Source organism: Canis aureus, chromosome 9 (assembly GCF_053574225.1).
Source record: "Canis aureus isolate CA01 chromosome 9, VMU_Caureus_v.1.0, whole genome shotgun sequence".
Taxonomy (NCBI): Eukaryota; Metazoa; Chordata; class Mammalia; order Carnivora; family Canidae; genus Canis; species Canis aureus.
In genome coordinates this window covers 15,006,821-15,028,516 of record NC_135619.1, presented here as the reverse complement: position 1 = coordinate 15,028,516, position 21,696 = coordinate 15,006,821, and the positions used below count along the sequence as shown (strand labels likewise).

Here is a 21,696-nt window from a genome sequence, read left to right as displayed (position 1 = left end):
CACCATAAGTATCGCTAGTCATCTGTCCCATTACATCACTATTACTACAAATATCACTGATTATATTCCTTACATTCTGCTTTTTAAATCTTGTGATTTATTCTATAACTGGAGGCTTATATCTCCCTCTCTCCTTCACCCATTTTGCTTATCCCCTACCCTCTCCCATCTGTCAGCCATCAGTTTGTTTTCTGCATTTATCATTCTGATTCTGCTTTTTTGTTTGTTCATTTTTTAAGATTCTATTTATGAGTGGAATCTTATGGTATTTGTCTATCTCAGTCTGATTTATTTCCCTTAGCTAATACCCTCTAGGTCTATCCATGTTGTTTCAAATGGCCTTATCTCATCCTTTTCTGTGTAATATGACTATGTAATATTCCATTGTGTACATGTACCACATTTTCCTTATCTATTCATCTACCAATGGATATTTAGGTTGCTTCTGTGTCTTGGCTATTGTAAATAGCGCTGCAGTAAACACAGGCAAGAACATACAATGGGGAAAAGACAGTCTTTTCAATAAACAGATAGCTACATGCAAAAGAATAAAACTGGACTCTTTTTTTTTTTTTTTTAGAGAGAGAGAAAGAGTGAAAGGAGGAAAGAGGGGAGAGGGGGAGAGGGAGAGAGAGAATCTTAAGCAGGCTCCATACCAAGAGACTCTTAAGCCCCAGTGTGGGGCTTGATCTCACAACCCTGAGTTCATGATCTAAGCCAAAATCAAGAGTTGGATGCTTAACGGACTAAACCACGCAGGTGCCCCCAAACTGGACAAATTTCTAACAGCATACACAAAAATGAATCCAAAATGGATTAAAGACCTAGATGTAAGACCTGAAACCATAAAAATCCTAGAAGAAAACACAGGCAGGAAGTATTTCTCTGACATCAGCCATAACAACAATTTCTAGACATATCTCCTAAGGCAAGGAAACAAAAGCAAAAATAAACGACTGGGACTATATCAAAATAAAAAGCTTTACCATAGTAAAGGAAACCATCAAAAAAAAAAAGAAAAAAAAGACAACCTACTCAATAGGAGAAGATATTTGCAAATGATTTATCCAATAAAAAGTTAGCATCTAAAATATATAAGGAACTTACACAACACCAAAGAACCAAATAATTCAATTTAAAAAATGGGCAGAGGACCTAGACACATTTCCAAAGAAGACGTACAGATGGTCAACAGACACATGAAAAGATGCTCAACATCACTAACCAAGCATTCTTTCAAAAGTGGTCTCCACAGTCCTCTCTCTACTGTCTTTCCTGAGTTGCTCCAACTCTTCCCACTGCAGTCAGAATTGAGGTCTGCCTTCCATGAGCCACAGCCCCTACCCAGTAAAAGATTTCTAATTTAGCACTTTATTCCATGCTGCCTACAAACTGGCTTCTTTTACCAAACCGTGAGCCTCTCCTTTTTGCCCTTAATCTCTGCACTTCATATTAGTAATATTTGGCAAATTAATGAATTAAGTCAATTTTGTTTTCACTTAAGCTTACTTCCCAATGTTCTTGCCCAAACTTCCTTGTGGCTTTAATCAAATCTCCTTAAGACTCTTCAATTTCTCCAGAGTAGAAAAATGTCATAATTTAATTTCATACACTATGGAATACGCACAACATAGGATTTAGAGGAAAAAATGGTTATCAGGAGTCTGAATGAAATCCTCAGAGAAAAAGCAAAGCATGACTTGATGAACTGTCCACTGCATTCAGACCAAAGGCTCTGCATTGAGATCTTAGCTCCAATTTAGATAATCATCCTGGGCGTGCCAGTCACCTCACCTTTCTGCCTTCCAGTTCTATCATTTATAAACTGAACAAAAGACATGGTTTGTGATCGACAGTAAGTCTTGACAGCGAGTAGGATGCTACTTAATGAATTAAATAGCATCTTTAAAATTCAAAAAATGAAATCAGACAACCTCTTGATAGAAAAATGTGTCAGGAAGAAAGATGGTTACACTTTACAAAATATACAAAAGGTAAGTGTTCTTGACAAACTCTGCTCAGACTATCATGCCATTCACACAGTAGGCCTTCAGTGAATATTTACCAGGCAAAAGAAACCAAACAATTTGTAAATGTTTTCATGTAGATTGCCAGGAATCAAAAAGCACCAATCTGCTCCCATAAAGAATCATCGGTGATTCATGCATTGCATGTCCCTCCAGAAAGCCACGGTTTCCCACTTTGCAATGTAGAGCCAGTGCCAATGTCTCCCATAGGTAAACAACTCTGTTACTAGCATTCAGACAGCCTCACATACATTCAGGAAAATCTTTCCACCACACATATTCATGACTGTTAGACACACAGTTCATAGTTGTATATAAGCTCTGTTCTAGCATCTTGATGTCCAACTTTTTATCGAGCCAGAGAGGTGCAAATTCATTTCTAAGCAATATTGTGGTTATGTAAACTTCCTAGAAATTTAAGATCATCGTTCTACCTAACAGCTGAATCTTCCCTGGCATAGCCTGTACATTTTTTTTCAACCACGTACTCCTAGTATGCATGTAGACATGGGGAGGAAATAAAAATATATGAATTGTATCACCAGCTTAATTTTCTCTTTAGTGGATTGGATGTCTGTATATGGAATGAGGACCCTAGAAAGCCCACACTATTCCCACAGTTGCTTATTGGAAACAATGCTCATTCTACACAACAAAAGGAACAGTTAATGAAGTTTATGTATCATTGGAGCAGATAATTTTACAAGACTGTGTTCTTAAGGCTCCGGAATTAAGGATTTGACTGTGGGAGCAGGGAGTCTTGGGGGCAGGACACCCCAGATAACCTCACCCACATGCATTCCTCCAACAATGCTTTTCTGTATGTAAACAGAAAATAAAAAGGAGTATATGGTTTTTGTCCCTAGTATTAAATAGCTGCCTTTTCTTCAGCACACTCTTAAATTTCTGCACAATGCACAGCCTTCAGCACCCCAAGGAACATAAACAAAGGATATCAGGCAAGTTCACCTACTCCCACTTTATAGAACAATGCTTGTTGTTAACTAAGCAATTCCCAGGGCAAATTTATGATTTGTGGAACCCAGAGTAAGTACTCAGGTTGGGTCCTTGGAATCTGAGGTCAGAAGCACGTGGTGCCCGCTCAGTCCTTGGGGCTTTTAGAAAACATGAAAATGTGACCTAAAGTTTGTGCTTGCATCTACACCAAAGACTATTTAGGCATTGAGAGGAACTAAAGCACGTTAAAGCCTCAAAACAGCTTATTGTTCTTGCTCCAAGATTTAACCTTTTCTTTGTTATTTGCTGCTACTCTTTTCTTCTTCTAAATACTTATGAATGTCTACTGAGTCATCTAAGATAAATCAGATATGTTCATAATGTGTCTATGTATAAAATAGTCTAGCAAGGGCAGCAAATTTATATAGATTTGAAAATCTGAAATTTGAAAACTTGAAAAGTCCATTGCCATTTCCTAAGCAGAATTAGAACTCTTATCCTTTCCCTGGATTCTTAGACCCTGGGTTTTATCACAAGACAGAATTTATAATCAGTACTTAATTTATCCCCAAATATCTGTAACTATAAGCACTTAAAATATAAGTGCAAATAAGTGCATGAAAGGATTTCTTTCCTCCTGACTTTTCAGGGAATATTTTGACTACAGTTACATGCCATAGGTTTATATAACGCTTATTAACATGTAATGGAACTTGGGGGAATGATTTCTTCCCTTTATCATAAGTCTGGCTCAAGTATAAAAGTGAAATAGATTATTGTTTCCATTTTTGTGAGTATACTTATTATTAAGTCATTAAAATAATGAAATAATTAAATTTAATTAGTACTCTTTTACTCTTTGGTAATTATTTATAAAATAATAGAATTGAGCCAGAAAAGACAGAAAAGAAAAAATACACACACAATATTTAAATAACTTTAAAGTCATTTGAAAATATCTGGATGTATGAGTTAATTATTTAATAGTATGGGTAGTTAGTATAAGGCAAATGGAGCCATATGTCTCAGGCTGAATGAAATTGTTGATGGGTCACTGAACTTGTTCGGTCCTTTCACGTACGATAGACAATTCTAGGGCTAGTCTGTTATTCCAATTGACTTTATGTGAAGCCAACTGGCTAACCCAGGGTCTCTAAAGGATTATTAAACAGCTATGTTTTCAGGAAAATTATGTTCTACCAGATTTCCAGTGAGGTTTTGATATTTAAAATTCCTTGGATAGACTTTGAAATAAATGGCAAAGTTTAAAAAGGGGGAGAAACACTGAAAAAACATTTACAAAGAAGAAAGACCAACACCATGGGCACGCCGCAGTCACACATCACTCCTACCATCTCTGCTTCAAAACGGAGATTTGAAACTAGTAAAAAAAGGCTGTTTTGGAAAAAAAAATGACAACAGAGTTAGGAAGTTCTGGGGTAAATGACAAGGGCAGATAAAATCCACAGCCTCCCATTCTCACATAAATGGAACAGAACACAGATGCCTACTCTCCTGAGCTTCTCCTGATATGCCCACTAAGGAGGAAATGCTTGCCGAACACCCGGTAGGGGAGAATCATTGAAAAAATCGAGATTGGTGACAGTAAAACAACAAAAAGAAGAGCTCCCTACCCATTGCCTCCCACTGAATGAACTTTTGACATATCAGCAAACTCTTCTTTCCTCTTGCTGCTGCTGGTGTACTGCTCGCTGTACAGCTTGAGGGACATCTGCTCAACAGCATCTCTTTGTGCTTCCAGGTAGCAGAGTTGAACCTCAGCCTGGAGAGAGAAACAAAGAGGGATTGCTGTTTTAATCCTCAAGGAATGCATTTCAAGTGAGGTGTAACAACGCAAAGAATGGGAATTGTTCACATCATTATACTGCTCCTTTTCGGGCTGGATTTAATGGGATCAGCTGGGCATATTACAGAATTATATTTTAGATCTGAATCCTATAAGTCCCTCCTTAAAATATGACCTGAATAAATGAACTCTCAGAAGACTCAGTAAATATCACAAAATATCCCTGAGATCATGATACTGTATGATGAGATTTTACATAAAAATTCTGTGAAATTCCTTAATAATATTCTTCTTCATATTGCCACATATGTAACATTTATTTTTTAAAGATCTCCCTCCAACCCATACATTTGCGTGGACACAGATTCTGAACGTTTCTCATTATCTTCCCTGAGAAGAATAAAAAAAGCCGAGTACTAATTCTAATACATCTTCAATAGTGACAACAGACTTCTTTGATTACATTTTGAGGGGTTCTCTGTGTTATCATCTTAAGTTTAAAATAGAAGGAATAGTGATTTTGCTTACATGTTGGGTTGAATTGTTATATCCTTCATAGTTACTTGGGGCTTACTGTAGTAAAGAGAGGTAGTAAGTTCACCATGCTGTTTTCTATCAAACCAAGGCTAAAAGAATGCTGAATAATATTTGGCATGGAAATGTATTGAATAGATGCTTTATTTATTGCAGCTGTTATGATCCCTGTGGCTTTAGGGTTCCCCAGAACACCAGATGAGACCAGGAATGCTTGCCCACGGTAAAGGGAGGGGAAATGCTGAGTTCCTGTGCACTGTAGGCCAAAGCAGCTCTTATTTTCTTTTGGCCTACTTCACTAAATCCAAGCACGTCCTTTAACATTTCTGATAAGCCTTAAAGCTGCTACTTCTTTCTAATTTAATTACATATTGTGTTAAAGACAGTTCTGGGTCAGCTGTTGGGTAGTTGCCAGAATTCTGTAATAGTTAAGAAAAGCCAAGTCAGACATGACCTTCTACTTTTTGTGAGCCAACCAAGGCCTTTTGCATGATCCCTGGCTTTATAGACTTGACCATGGAAGAAGAAGAAGAAGAAGAAGAAGAAGAAGAAGAAGAAGAAGAAGAAGAAGAAGAAGAAGAAGAAGAAGAAGAAATAAAATAAAATAAAATAACAAAACCAGAGGTATAAAGTGGCAGCTGCTTAAAAGAGCAAATCAGGACTCTGTAAATGAAATGGGCAGTTTATGAAGTGTAAGATCTCAAACCATTCTGGAGTTCCTTTGTTGTTGCTTTCTACAATTTCTAATTCTGAACAGTCTAGACTACGGAGGAGAAACTTTAAAAAAAAATGCTCAAATTACTATATTCTTATTGAAGTTTCGGAAATCAGTTAAAAACTGTAATCTGTATGTTGGTTCATGTGAATTTTTTTTGCCCAAACTAACTGGTAACTGAGAGTCAAAGAACTTAAAAGCAATAATCCTCCCCAATGCCCCTCCTCAAGGCTGTAGGGATAACGAGGAGATCATCCCACACCAAGTATTCTAGTGGAAACCCCATTCAAATTGTGTAACTCCACCATTAGGGATCAAGAGGCATGTCTGATCCCTAGAGGTTCCCATATATTTTTAACCGCCCTAAGGCAACAAGCTGGACCACACTTTGTTCTGGATAATGACCTCACAAATGTATATGTCACTGGTCACAAAAAGAGTCATTGAGAGTGAGATCGGCTTAATTTAGATATCACTACTATGAAAAAATAGTTGGACCTCATCCCTTTGAGATCCTCTGCCATTTCTGTGTACAAAGGGACACACCTCTCATATGACAGAGATACATGGAAAAGAGTTTAGAGAACAATGCTGAGTGCAACTTGGAGGATAATTAGTCACCTTATGAAAATGTTTGAAATGTTGCAATGTAAGACTTTTATTGCACAATATCTCACAGGCATTTGACATAGGAAACTTCCCTGGACTAACAAAGAGATGAGTTAGATGGCCCAAGTCTTTCCTATCGATCTCTATTTCTCTCTCTGCTTTCAGTGATTCATTCCTAAACGTGATGATAAAAATAGAACCAAAGTAGCTCCTTCTGCTAAGGTTGAATGGCTTTGCCAGTCTAAATCTCCCTGCAGATCGGTTAAATTTTTCTCATACTATATCTTAGTCCAAAGATGAATTTTTAGGAGGAAGATTTGAAGAAAATACACTTCTAAAAAAAATAGTAACATTGGATGTCTGATTAAAAGGATTTTATTTATTAGCATTTATGATAATACTGGACACTTTTGGACTATATTTTACAAATGGTAGCTCAGCTTGATTAAATAACATTCTTGATGTGCTATCAACAGAATTTGGCAACTTACTCTTTAAGGTAAATAAAAAGGAGCATGAGAGAATAGACCCTGTGACAGATCAACCTGTTGCTTCCTGGTCACTGAGAGCCCCATGATGCCACCAATGGGAGTAGGTGTATAAAAAAAGCAATATGGATGGATGAAACAGATGAGTTAGATTTGAGTCTTTGGGTTTGAGTACTGGTGAAATAGCCAAAACAAGATGTTCAGTAAACACGTGAAAATACCAAGTTGGACATATAAAACTGGAAGCAACGGTTGACATTAGGATGTGAGATGAGAAAGTGATGGACCAGAAAGAAGATCAGTTCTTACTTATTCTACTCAAGGTCTGCATTACCCTTTGGCTGACCTAATGTGATGGATTCTCAATCATTCTCCCTCTTTCCTTCTCCACCATCTCCAATCTGTTTTACAGATGGCTCATTGATTGATTTCTGAATCATAGCTGAGATCACTGGTTGTTGTTGCTTCAGGGCTTAATTCTGGACTGCTTTTCTTTATTTATACTATTTTCCATTACTTTCAGTGCAGTCTATACCGGTATGGCTTCCAATCTTCTCCTCTGAGCTCCACATTTACATATCTAACCAACCACCTGACATTGCCACTTAGATTTACTTTAGGCACAAGTATTCAAAACAGAACTCTCTCTTCTCATTCTCACCACATCCCTCAGAATTTTCTGTACGTATATCTCTCCTTTCAAACAAATGGCACCATGTGTTGCTCAGGTCAGAAAACTGAAAGTCATCCTTAACTCCTTTTATTTCCCACAGACATTTACTCTCTAAATTCCATTGATTCCTCTTCCAGAATGTCTCTCTTGTCTGTCTGCCCAATCTGATTCCTGCCAGCTTAGTCCAAGCCTTTGTCTCCTCTCCCTTGCAGTACAATTATCTTCTAACATGCATCTCTCTTCACCCATTCCTACCTCTCCAATCTCCCCTTACAGTTTCCACAGTCGTCTTTTTTTTTAAACTTTTTTTTTTAATTTTTATTTATTTATGTTAGTCACACACACAGAGAGAGAGAGGCAGAGACACAGGCAGAGGGAGAAGCAGGCTCCATGCACCGGGAGCCCGACGTGGGATTCGATCCCGGGTCTTGAGGATCGCGCCCTGGGCCAAAGGCAGGCACCAAACCGCGGCGCCACCCAGGGATCCCAACACAGTCGTTTTTATAAAACATAAGTTGGTTGCATACTGAATTCAGATCAAGGCAAAAACAAAACAAAACAAAACAAAACAAAACAAAACAAAACAAAACAAAAAAACCCCAAAACTTCTTCCATGCCCCAAGAGGTTTGGTTCCTGCCTACCTCAGATGTCATTTTTCTACTTGTCTCTTGCTTAATCACCATGCCCCTGTCATCCTTGCCTACTTTCAGGTTCTTTAAACAACTCTTTCCTGTCTCAGGAAATATTCCTTTGCACATATTGTTCTCTTTCTCTGGAACATTCTCTTACTAAGCTCTTCTCGTCCTTCAGCTCTTAGTTGACATTTTTTTCTCTCATAGAGGCCTACCCTGACTACCCTATCAAAGGTAGATTCATTCTATTTTTTTCTCTTTTGGAACAGTGTTAATCTCCTTCCCAGCAAATAACAGTTTAAACTTCTTGTGTTTACTGGTTTATGCTTTTTTCTGTCTCCATCTCCAGACTCCAAGCTCCATAATGAAGCTGTGTCTGTCTCCTTTGCTATTTTGTATTCCCCACAACTTGGCAGTATCTGGAAAATGAGAGGGGCTCAGTAAATAACTGCTGAATAAATGAATTGTACATTCATCTATCCATCCATTTATTCCTCATACGTTCATTGGACCATTCTCAGGTGTCCACCTGAGACTGCAGGGACTGCACCGGGGACTGTGGATACAAAGAATGATAAAGAAGGGACCACAGTATAGTGGAGGAAGGAATGATGCCAACAGAGAGCTACAAGTATTCCACATGAGATGCATATGGGGGGAGGATGGGACTTGAAAAAATAACTAATTGTCTGCAAGTGAGGAACGGGCAATAAAAGCTTGAGAGAGGTGCCATTTGTTTTGTTTTGTTTTGTTTTTAAAGATTTTATTTATTTATTTGACAGAAAAAAAGATAGAGAGAACACAAACAGGGGAAGCAGGAAAAGGAGAAGCAGGCTCCCCACCAAGCAGGGAGGCCTGCACAGGACTTGATCCCAGGACTCTAGGATCATGACCTGAGCTGAAGGCAAGACGCTTAACCAACTGAGCCACCCAGGTTCCCTGAGAGATGGCATTTGAACCAGATCTGGGAGTATGAGTATGATTTTGCCAGGTGAAGAAGCAGGTAAATATCTTTATAGGCAGAGTAACTTGTCTGTTCAAAGACCTAGAGTTGTGAAAGGATGTGGCATGTTCAGAGAATAGTGGCTGGAGCTTTGGGGGCATTTGGATGAAGAGTCTAACAGTGAAGGGTATTGGCTGTAGAGGATGTCAGATTAGGGAATTTGGATGCTATCCAACAATATGCCAGTAGAAGATGTCATTGTTTCTGTGAAAGCCCTCATCTTTTTCCATCTTTCTTTTTCTGTCATGGCAAGAGAGTCATCTGATGTATTTAGTCCAAATATGCTCATAAAGAACCTACCTCCTGATAGACTTTTAGAACACTGCATTGAGAAGAGAATCAAGTTTCCATCAGGCCAGTGTCCCAAATAAGTGCTGAAGAGGTTCTAGTAACTTGTACCTCTAGTACACCTTTAACATAATGTTATTGACTGAGTACCCTCCTCCCTGCCAAGTCATATTTTGAATCCTTTACCCCTAATGTGACTATATTTGGAGATAAGGTCTTTAAGGAAGGAATTAAGATTAAATTAGGTCCCAAGGGTGAGGCCCTAATCCAATAGGAATGGTGTTTTTATAAGATGAAGAGTATTCACACAGAGAAAAGACTGTGTGGGGTCACAGGGAGAAGGTGGAGAACTCCAAGCCAAGCTGCGATGCCTCACCAAAACCCAAACCTGCCAACATCTTGATCTGGGATTTTCAGCCTCCAGAACTGTGAGAAGTAAATTTCTGTTATTCAAGCCACCCAGTCTGTGGTATTTTGTTACTGTCATCCTAGCAGACTAATACACATAATAAAGTTGGAAACATTGACTTTTCATCTGAAGTTGAGTATTATTCCTTTGCTGCTTATAATTAATAGTATGTTTCCCACTTTGTTTTATAAGCATCTAGAGCCTAAGTCACTAGGGACACTCCTCTTCAGATTCAGACTACAAATTAATACCTTAATCAGAACAGAAGACACAGTGTGCTAAAATATTTTATTTAAATTTGGCTTTGTATGTGGTGATCCAAATTCAATAACCTTCTTTGGGGCCTGAAGAAAATTACTCAACCACATACTTCCCCCTGATATTGTATCTAATAACCAAATAGCTAATCCATGATAAATTTGAGGGGTCAAATTCCCTAACAACCTTACAGGATTAAACACAAGATCACTTTTATAATCACATATAGACATATCCCATACCCTTGCCCTAAAGAGAATAAGACCTAAATAGTTAAGAAATGTCAATTATTTCATTATCACTGCATGTCCCAGCATCCTTTGCTGGATTAAGTATACTGAGAATGTTAAAAGTAATTTCTCTCTTTTTTAACTCATGCTGTTAGGTCTACCTGCACATTCATACTGTACTTCATAGCTTCTCACCGTAGCTACCTGCCTACTTGCATCTGGGTCCACATCCTCTTCCATCCCTCCTGTTTCTGTGGAAATTTTCCATATTTCTATCTAAAATCAATCCCTACTTGTGCATCAGACCTCCTCTTATCTACATAAAGATTATCACCTCAGCAGTAAATTGCCCTTCTTTCCCACATTAAGTTTTCCTCTCCTCGGTATTATTCTCATGGCATAAGCACATCAGCCAGAAAAATGCTGTTGCTTTCCCCTTGGTGAGGAGAAAAAAGAAGAAGAAGAAAAAGAAGAAATAATCCCCAGACACCACTGACACTAATCTGTCCTCTGGCCAAAGCCCCATTTCTCTGTTATAGCAAAATCACTTTTATATATGCTCTATGTCCAATTCTGTTCCTATTTTCTCTTGAACACACTCCGATCAGGCTTTTGTCCACATTCTCCATGCCAATGGTCAGTCCTGAGTCCTGTCTTCATCCTATCTTGGCCTGCTCCGGCAGGGCTGGTAGCCATGCTATGCTCTAAGGGCACTTGGCCTTGTTTGCATGACAGCTAGTCCCTAACCTCCCTCAGGTCTTCACAGAAATGTCATCTTCTCATTCAGGTCCCTTTCTGATCTCCTGCTTAAAAATTCAATTCACACCCACCACCCTGCAATCCCTATACTCCTTCATACATGCTTACTCTATCTAGCCAAAAGATGGTATTTATATTGTATTGTCCATCTTCCCCCAGTGGATTAGAAGCCTCATGAGGGCAGGACTTTATTCTATGTTTGCTGCTGTATCAATACTACCTTGCACAGCACAGGGCATAGGACAGGCACTCTATAAAAATTGGTTGAATAAATTAACTGAGTTTGAAAAATCTGAAATGGTTTAAAATGTACAAAGAAACAAAACAGATTGTTTGAAGGCTGCAGCCTCAGCTTGATTTCTGAAACTGTTGGCTTCATTCTCACTTAGAAAGGAGACTATTTTTTCTTTGACAAAAGAAAATTATTGAAATACATAACTTCTCTAGGAGAAAAAGGGAGAAAATCTTCTTTAATTCAAGAATCATTTGATAATGTTTTATTCAGCTAACAGTGATCTTATATGCCATATATTATATTAGAAACTCACCACAACAATCACACACCTATAGAATGAAAACTTTAGCTATTGTCTTCAGTGGTAATCTTCACAATACACTTCAAAACAAGTTTTAATCTTCTGGGTAGGAATTTGTTTTAGCTCAATAAAATCCAATTTCTCATTTTAAAAAAGAAGAGTCATTTAAACTTTTGAAGGAGACATTAACAATGCCAGTTTGTTTTTGTAAGAGTCCCTGGTTACTTAGAAAGATCCTTTACATAATGGCAGGGGGATGAGAGAGAGAGAGAGAGAGAGGATTATATTTTTCCCAGCAATAATTTTGTCTCTTGGAAATATATTTCCACTTTCACTACACAGAATTTTCTTAACCTTTAATGTGGTATCTCTAAGCACATGCCTTTTTCTCTTCCTGATATATTTATTATGACCTCTCTTTCCCCCTTCCCCCATTGTATCCCTTTCATGCAACTGGCCCAGATGGCCCCTTCTTCTGGAAGCACCTACAGGTCTCAAGACCCCATGGGCCCTGACAAGGACTCCCAGGGTTGGTGAGAATCTACACTTGTAAATCTCTATGATTTTGTTTGGTAGAGTTCCCCATACTCCAGGATTTAGAGCTATCACCTTTACATTGAGACTGTTATTTTCACCCCTCAAGATCCTGCTTATTTTATGCATTTTTGCTTTTGTCATCATTGTAGGTGGTTCATAATTTCCTAAAATAACTCACCTTTGGGACTAAATTCAAAGTGCATCTCCTTTGAGGAGGGTGTGAGATATCAGTATAGATGAATCCTGAACTTACCTCCTGTCATGAACACAACAAATATACAGCTACATATAAAACAATTCCATCTGGAAAGGACCCAGCAGCTAACTGAACAGCACTTCCACAGTAAAGGATAAAAGGGTCACATTGAGAAGAGGAGGATAGGCAGAGACACAGTCTGAAAAGAAATCTCACCTCAGATGCCATGACCCACAGTCAAGAGGGATCTTATAATATGAAGCTTAGCCCTGAGGAGCAAGGGGTTTTGACACCCCAATCCTTGGGAACTGCAATGGAAAGATGAGCCCCTAAAGTGTTTGGCCTTGAAAACCAATGGGACTTCCTTCTAGGAGAACTACAGGGATATATGGAATATAAAATCTACTCTTAAGGGCTCATTCACAGGCCCAGTAGCCTAGGGATGCAACAGTTTGAAAGGCACCTACACCATAAGTGAAGGAAACCCATTTGTTAATATTAAACTGTCTACCAGAAAGGCAGGAAACTGTTTGGATTCTCTCTGAGGCAAAGGCACTAATGGGCACCACTTTTGCATTCTGCTTCTGTCTCACTGGTGTTGGTCCTATGCAGGGATATTTTCATATCACTTCCTAGCCTGCTAGCTCTGGTGGGAGTAATCACCCCCAGGAGCTGAGGCCATGCCCTACTATACCATGGCTGGGCTGGCTGAACACCTAGCCCCAAATACCACAGTCATAAGCCCTCAGGCACCATGGTGGGGCTGACTGAGTACTCTCCCCCAATGTCTTCAAACTTCACTCCACCCCACCATATCCGGTTGGAACATGCAACCCACACAGGGGATACTCCTTGAATACCTGGCTCTAGTGGCTAAGGGGAGTTTATTTCTGGTTCCCACAGGTCTGAAACAATTGAAGAGATAGTCTTTGACAGGCTACCACCCTCAGGGCACTACACAAACACCAGACTACAATACGCCTGCAGTCTTCATGTAAAAACAGGCCTATTTTCTTGTCCTGGAGCTTCAGACCTGAGGGGAAGATTTTAGATTTTTCTGTACATCAGAGGCTAATGGAAGTACCCAAAAAAAACATGGGTGGGAAGAAACAATAATTTCATCCTCCTTTGTTCTCACCACAGCTTTCTGATACCTCCCAGAAAGGTGCTTATACACATATCTAAAGCCATATCAGCAACTGTTGCCCAGGGATACCTCCAGACCTCTGGGTCTAGAAGTCAGCAGGGTTTATGATTGCAGACCCACAGATTGTAGATATTTAAATACCTTAAAAGATAATTCTTGAAGATCTGGCTTACAATTATCCTAAAACTAGGCACTGTCTTAGATCCCTCCCTTTGGAACCCTGAGAGGTTTTGGCACACCCTCAGTAGCAGGGAACTATCAACAACGAATCAGTCTACTTAGATAATTACAAGAGTCTGAGAAAAAAAACAAAAGCTAGAGCAAGGTTGATCAATAAGTTCCATCACCTATACAAGGCCATTCCTTCAAGACTTGGAGATGTAGCTCTTTCATCTAATACATAGAAACAAAAACAGAGAGTTGAGAAAAACAAAGAGACACAGGAATATGTTCCAAGTTAAAGAACAAGACAAAACCTCAGAAAAAGACCTTAATGAAATAAGTAATCTACCTAATAAAGAGTTCAAAGTAATGGTCATAATGATGTTTAATGAACTTGAAAGAATGAATGAACACAGTAAGAACTTCAACAGAGATAGAAAACATAAGAGAGTACCAAACAGAACTCACATTGCTGAATAACACAACAGCTGAATGAAAAAATACACTAGATGAGTTGAACATACTAGAAGAACTAGAAGAGAGGATTAGTGACCTGGAATACAGGGCGGTGGAACTCACCCAAATAGAACAGCAAAAAGAAAAAGAGAATTTTAAAAAGTGAAAAAAACTTATGAGACCTGTGGGAAAACATCAAAAGGAATAGCATCAGTATTATAGATGGAGAAGAGAGAGAGAGAAAGGGGTAGAAAAGCTATTTAAAGAAATAATGGTTGAAAACTTCCTTAACTTAGAGAAGGAAATAGACATTCAGGTCCAGGAAGCATAGAGAATTCCAAACAAGTTGAACCAAAAAGATTTATACCAAGACAGATTGAAATTAAAATGCCAAAAGTTAAAGAGAGAATACTTAAGAGCAACAGGAGAAAAACAACTTGCTACATACAAGAGAGCCCCCATAAGGCTATCAGCTGATTTTTCAGCCAAAACTTTTCAGGCCAGAAGGGAGTGGCATGATATATTCAAACTGCTAAAAGGAAAAAACTTCAAACCAAGAATATTCTAGAAAAGGCACTAACTAGTAACAAGAATACATGTGCAAGAGGGATCCCTGTGTGGCTCAGCGGTTTAGCACCTGCCTTTGGCCCAGAGTATGATCCTGGGGTCCCAGGATCGAGTCCCACATCAGGCTCCTGCATGGGGCCTGCTTCTCCCTCTGCCTGTGTCTCTGCCTCTCTCTCTGTGTGTGTCTCTCATGAATAAATAAATAAAATCTTAAAAAAAAAAAAGAAAAAAAGAAAACATGTGCAAGTTAAACTCTCACTGGTAAAAGCACATATATTGTAAAGGTTGTAGATTACTACTTATAAGGCTATAAGAAGGTTAAAGCACAAATGTAGTAAAATTAACTATAACCATAATAATTACTTAAGGGATACATGACATTAAAAGATGTAAAGTAGGACATCAGAAACAGAACACATTGTGGAGGGGAGTAAAATGGTAGACTTGTCAGAATGTGCTCAAACTTAAGATGCTATCAATTTAAAAGACTGTTGTATACATAGGGTATTACATGTGAATCTCATGATAACTACAAAGCCAAAATCTACAATAGATACACAAAAGATAATGAGAAAAGAATCTAAACATAACATTAAAGAAAATCACCAAACTACAACAGTAGAAAGGAACAGAGAGAAACTACAAAATCAAAAAAATGGTAATACATATATACCTATTGATAATTATTTTTAAAATAAGTGGGTTAAATTTTCCAGTCAAAAGCATAGAGTGGCTAAATGAATAAAAAGAATAAGATCCATCTATATGTTGCCTACAAGTCACTCACTTCAGGTCTAAGCATATACACAGACAGAAACTAAAGGGCTGAAGAAAGATATCCCATGCAAATATAAATTAAAAGAAAGATGGTGCCTCTAAATCTATTCAGAAAAAATAGATAAAGCAAAGATTGTAATAAAAGGCAAAGAAGGCCATTATATAATGACAGAGGGATCAATCCAACAAGAGGATATAGCATTTGTAAATATTTATGTACCAAACATAGGAGCTCTTGAATATATAAAGCAAATATTAAAAGACCTAAAGAAGGAAACTGACAACAATAAAATAATAATAGGGGACTTTTAATACCCCTTACATCAATGGACAGATCATCCAGACAGAAAATCAATATGGAAATATCAGTCTTAAATGACACATTAGACCAGATGGACTTAATAGATATACACAGAATTTTCCATGCAAAAGCAGAATACACACTTTTCTCTAGTGTGCAAGGAACATTCTCCAGGACTGATCATATGTTAGGCCACGAAACAAGTCTTAACAAATTTAAGAACTCAAATCTTATCAAGCACATTTTCTGACCACAGTAGTACAGAAAAAGAAGTTAGTTACAGGAAGAAAACTGGAAAAATCACAGATATGTACAGATCAAGCAACATTCTACTGAACAACTAATGGGTCAACAAAAAAAATCAAAGAAATAAAAAAATACCTGGAGACAAATGAAAATGAAAATACAAGATACCCAAATCTTTGGGATGCAGCAAAAGCAGTTCTGAGGGAAGTTTACAGCAATACAGGCCTACCTCAAGAAACAAACAAAAAAAGAATCTCAAATAAACAATCTAACTCTACATCTAAAAAGAAGAACAAATGCAAATCAAAGTTAATAAAAAGAAGGAAATAATAAAGATCAGAGTGGAAATAAATGAAATAGAGACTAAAAAGTCAGTAGAAAAGGTCAATGAAACTAAGAGATGGTTCTTGGAAAAGATAAACAAAAATGACAAACTTTTAGCTAGACTCACCAAGAAAAAAGAAAGAGGGCTCAAATAAATAAAACCAGAAATTAAATAGAAAAAGTTACATTTGATACGACAGAAACACAAAGAATTATAAGAGACTACTATGTGCAACTATACCACAACAAATTGGACAACCTAGAAGGGATGGATGAATTCCCAGAAACGTACAATTTTCTAAGACCGAATCACAAAAAAATAGAAAATCCGGACAGGCCTATTACTAGAAAGGAGATTAACTCGGTAACCAAAATCTCCCAACAAAGAAAAGTCTAGGACCAAAGGGCTTCACTGGTGAATTCTTCCAAATACTCAAAGAAGATTTAATACCTATTGTTCTTAAACTCTTCCAGAAAAGATGAAAAGGATGGAGAGCTCCCAAAATCATTTTACGAGGTTAGCATTACCCTGATACCAAAACTGGATAAGGAAGCCACACACACACACACACATACACCCCCACACACACAAGGAAAGAGAAAATCATAGGCAAATATCCCTAATGAACATAAATGCAAAAATCCTCTACACATATTAGCAAATTAATTTCAACAATACATCAAAAGGATCATACAACATGATCAAGTGGGATTTATTCCAAGGATGCAAGATAGTTCAACATTCATGAATTAATCAATGTGACATACCACATTAACAAAATGAAGGTTAAAATCATAAGATTATTATCTCAACAGGTCTCAATAGGAAAAACATTTGACAAATGTAGCATCTATTTATGATTTAAAAAAAAAACAACAAAAACTCTTGGGGTGCCTGAGTGGTTTAGTCAGATAAATGTCTGCTTTCAGCTCAGGTTACTATTCCAGGGTGCTGGGATCAAGCCCTGTACTGGGCTCCCTGCTGAGCCCTCCCTGTCTCCCTCTACCTCCCCAACCCCCACTAGTGCTCTCCCTCTCTCAAATAAACGAATAATAATAATAAAAAAAAACTCTCAAAGTTGCTATACAGGGAAAACACCTCAATATGATACAGGCCATATATGGATATATGGCAAACCTACAGGTAGCATCATATTCAATGGATAAAAGCTGAAAGATTATCTTCTAAGATCAGGAACACAACAAGCATGCCTAGTCTCCCCACTTTTATTCAACATAGTATTGGAAGTCCAAGACACAGCAAGTAGGCCAAAAAAAAAAAAAAGAAATAAAAAAGAAAAAGAAATAAAAAGTATCCAAATTGAAAAGGAAGCAGTAAAACTCACAATTTGCAGATCATATGACACTAGATATAAAAAAAAAAAAAAGAAAAGAAAAAAGAAAAAAAAAAAACCTAGAGACTTTACCAAAAAAAAAAAAAAACAAAAAAAAAAAAACCCTTTTAGGACTAATAAATGAACTTAGTAAAGGTGCAGGATACAAATTCAATATACAAAACCATGTTGTTTCAACATACTAATAATGAACTATAAGAAAGAGAAATTAAGCAAACAATCTCAGTTACAATTATATAAAAAAGGATAGAATATCTAAGAATAAATTTAACCAAAGAAGTGAAAGACCTGTCCAGTGAAAAAAGAAACTGAAGAAGATACAAATAAATGGAAGAAGATACAAATAAATGGAAACGTATTCTGTGCCCAGGGATTGAAAGAATTCACATTGTTAAACTGTTCATACTACCAAAGCAATCTATAGATGCACTGAAATTCCTATCAAAATTTCAATGGCATTTTTCACAGAAGTAGAATAAATAATTCTGAAATTAGTATGGAACCACAAAAGATCCTGAATAGCCAAATTAATCTTCAGAGAGAAGAACAAAGCTGGAAGTATCAACACTCTCTGATTTCAAACTATGAAATAAAGTTATAGTAATCAAAACTTGGTATAGACACACAGACAGACACATAGATCAATGGAATAGAATAGAGATCCCAGAAAGGAATCCATACATTTATGATCAATTAATTATTGACAGAGGAGGCAAGAATATACAATGCGGAAAAGACAGTATCTTTAATAAACGGTATTGGGAAAACTGTACAGCCACATGCAAAAGAATGAAAGTAGACCACTATTTTGTATAATTCACAACAGTTAACTCAAATGAATTAAACACTTGAATGTAAGACCCCAAATCATAAAACTCTCAGAGGAAAATGTAGGTGGTGAGGTCCTTGACATTGGTCTTAGCAATGTGGGTCCTTTTTTTGTTTTTGCTTTTGGTTTTTGGATATGACTCCAAAGGCAAGGAAAATAAAAGCAAAACTAAACAAATGGGACCACATCAAAATAGAGAGATCCTATATATGTAGCAAAGAAAACCATCAAATGAAAATGAAAAGGCAACCTACTGAATGGGAGAAGTTATTTTCAAATCATACATCCAATAAAGGATTTATATCCAAAATATATAAAGAACTCATACAACTCAACAACAGCAACAAACAAACAAAAACAATTTAAAAATGGTCAGATAATCTGAACAGACATTTTCCCAAAGAGGACATACAGACAGCCAATAGGCAGGTGATGTTCAACATCACTGATTATTAAGGAAATGCAAATTAAAACCACAAAGAGACATCATCTTACACTCGTTAGGATGGACAACACAAGAAATAACAAATATTGGAGAGGATGTGGAGAAAAGGGAACCCTCATACACTTGGTGAGAACTTAAATTGGTGTAGCCATTATGGAAAACAGTATGCAGATTTCTCAAAAAATTAATAATAAAACTACCATATGATCCAGCAATTCTGCTTCTGGGCATTTATCCATAGAATACAAAAACACAAATTTGAAAAGATACCCATACCTGTGTTCACAGTAGCATTATTTACAACAGCCAAGATATAGAAACAACCTAAGTGCTCATTAAAAGATGAATGGATAAAGATGACATGGAATATATATAAATAAGGGACTACTATTCAGCCATAAAAAATAATGAAATCTTGCCTCTTGAGACAATATGGATGGGCTTTGAAAGTATTATGAAAGGGACATAAGTCAGACAGAAGACAAATACCTTATGATTTCACTTACATGTGGAATCTAAAGAGCAAGTGAACAAAACAAAACAAAAGCAAACCCATAGATACAGAGAACAGGCTGGTGGTTATCAGAGTAGAAGGCGGCAGTGGGATGAGTGCAAGGGACAAAGGGCCACAACTGTATGGTGATGGATGGTAAGTAGACTTATGGTGGTGATCATGTAGTGTATACAAACATAGCATGATTTTGTATACCTGAAATCTACCTAATGTTATATACCAATTTTACCTCAATAAAAAAAGGTGCATTTCCCTTGCATAGAAATGAACTCTCTAAAGCTATCTATGATTAGCTACATTCTGGCTAAACACAAATAAAATTTGGCATTACAATGGATGAGAATCTCGTGTTGTTTTTCAGTCCTGTGTGTATGACCAAGTGGAGTAGCAAAGCTTCCTTCTCCTACAGAGTTGGCACAGAGAATTGGAGGACTAAGGAGCAATGCACTTTTTTATAGTAAAATTGATTAAGGGCCCTCATTTATTCATCTGACAAATATATCTTGACAGGGTTATGTTAAGATATTGTGCAAGTTACCAATCTGGGTCAGACACAGTGCCTGACTTCAGGGAACCTATAACAAAGAATTACAGAAAAATTATACTTAAATAATAGGAGCTAAAATCTTCACCTAAGGATAAAACTATTACTAAACTTCAAAAATGTTGACAAACAGTAAGTTTGTTAGAATGTTCTTTTTATCGATGGATAAGAGAGTTATAAAAAAATATTTAAAAATATTAACATTTTCCCATTGTTAATAAAAACAATAAAAATTAAATATATAGCAAATATTTAATAAGTGTCTCCAAGCTAGTTGAATATTATACTCAAAAAGACTACTGTATATACTAATCATGGTATATTAGGATATAAAACTCCTATGACCATATTGGCAGCTCCAGAAAACCTAATCTGAGGTTCCCAAGGTTTATTTGTATTTATATTCATGGATGCATGGACAATCAAATCAGACAACTGCAAAAGATAACCGATCTAAGTGAAAAATAATATACTTATATCTTTAAAAGGTCATCTTTATTTCTATTGACTTGATGCTGTTTGCAAGTCATTAAAAACATTCATGATAATGTTAAGGAAATTCCATTTCAAAGCCATATCCTTAATAACATTTGTTAAACGGTAAGCATTTAAACAAAGTGGAAAAATTAACATGAATGCTAATTTCAGTATTTATTCTGCATTTATTTGGATGTAAAGAAAAATGTCTTCTTCCTCCACTTTAATGAAAGGGGAGATGCTTATTAAAAACACCACCACCACCACCTGCACCTAACAAACACAAAGAACAAATATATCACACAACTGCATTTGTGGAGAGCCTCATCCACCACCATCCTCCTCTTTATAATGCAAGTAGTTAAAATCATTAAAAATTCAGCATTTTATGTCATGAGCTACGGTGGGAAGGGAGTGTGATTACACAGTGTGGACTGGAGGGGATGATTAGAATTTCGATGTCTCTCCATTACTGTTTCCTTAGCAAATCTCTGCACAATGACACAGGCATCAAGTCTGTGTTTATATTCTACGGCTGCACCCTTGTTCCCATCTTCCAAATTCCACTACAGCAAATCCTTATTTACTTTCTGGCAGAAACTAAAAATTAAAGATGTATAATGTGAAGATACAATCTTAGCTTCTCTTGCCCTGCAGGACTGGCAGTTCCTTCCCAAGTACAATTATGCTGGCAAATGCTGCTATTAACTCTGTGACTACAACGCAAGCTCTAGTTCCTTTGAAATTCTATAAAATAGTTGTCCTTAGATGGTGATAGAAAGGAAGGAATGAAGCAGGAACAACAAGAATTACTTTACATACTAATAATAACAATTTAGTTATCAAAACAGAGCTGAACAAGTGTGTCTTTATACTGTTCTTTTAAAAATTTA

At 37.0% G+C, this 21,696-nt stretch overlaps 1 protein-coding gene and 1 long non-coding RNA gene across 6 annotated transcripts in view; one reads left to right on the top strand and one right to left on the bottom strand.

Annotated features, from left to right (window-relative positions):
- The window catches only part of AKAP6 (A-kinase anchoring protein 6), a 539,311-nt gene that overhangs the window by 135,058 nt on the left and 382,557 nt on the right, over positions 1–21,696 (bottom strand). For all 5 annotated transcript variants that reach the window (XM_077908985.1, XM_077908989.1, XM_077908988.1 and 2 more), the window contains one exon: positions 4,619–4,767. In XM_077908985.1, coding sequence (XP_077765111.1) covers positions 4,619–4,767 — 149 coding nt within the window. The remainder of the gene's footprint in view (positions 1–4,618; positions 4,768–21,696) is intronic.
- LOC144320423 (uncharacterized) overlaps positions 1–21,696 on the top strand; it is a 61,384-nt gene that overhangs the window by 10,913 nt on the left and 28,775 nt on the right. The gene's annotated exons all lie outside the window — the stretch shown is intronic.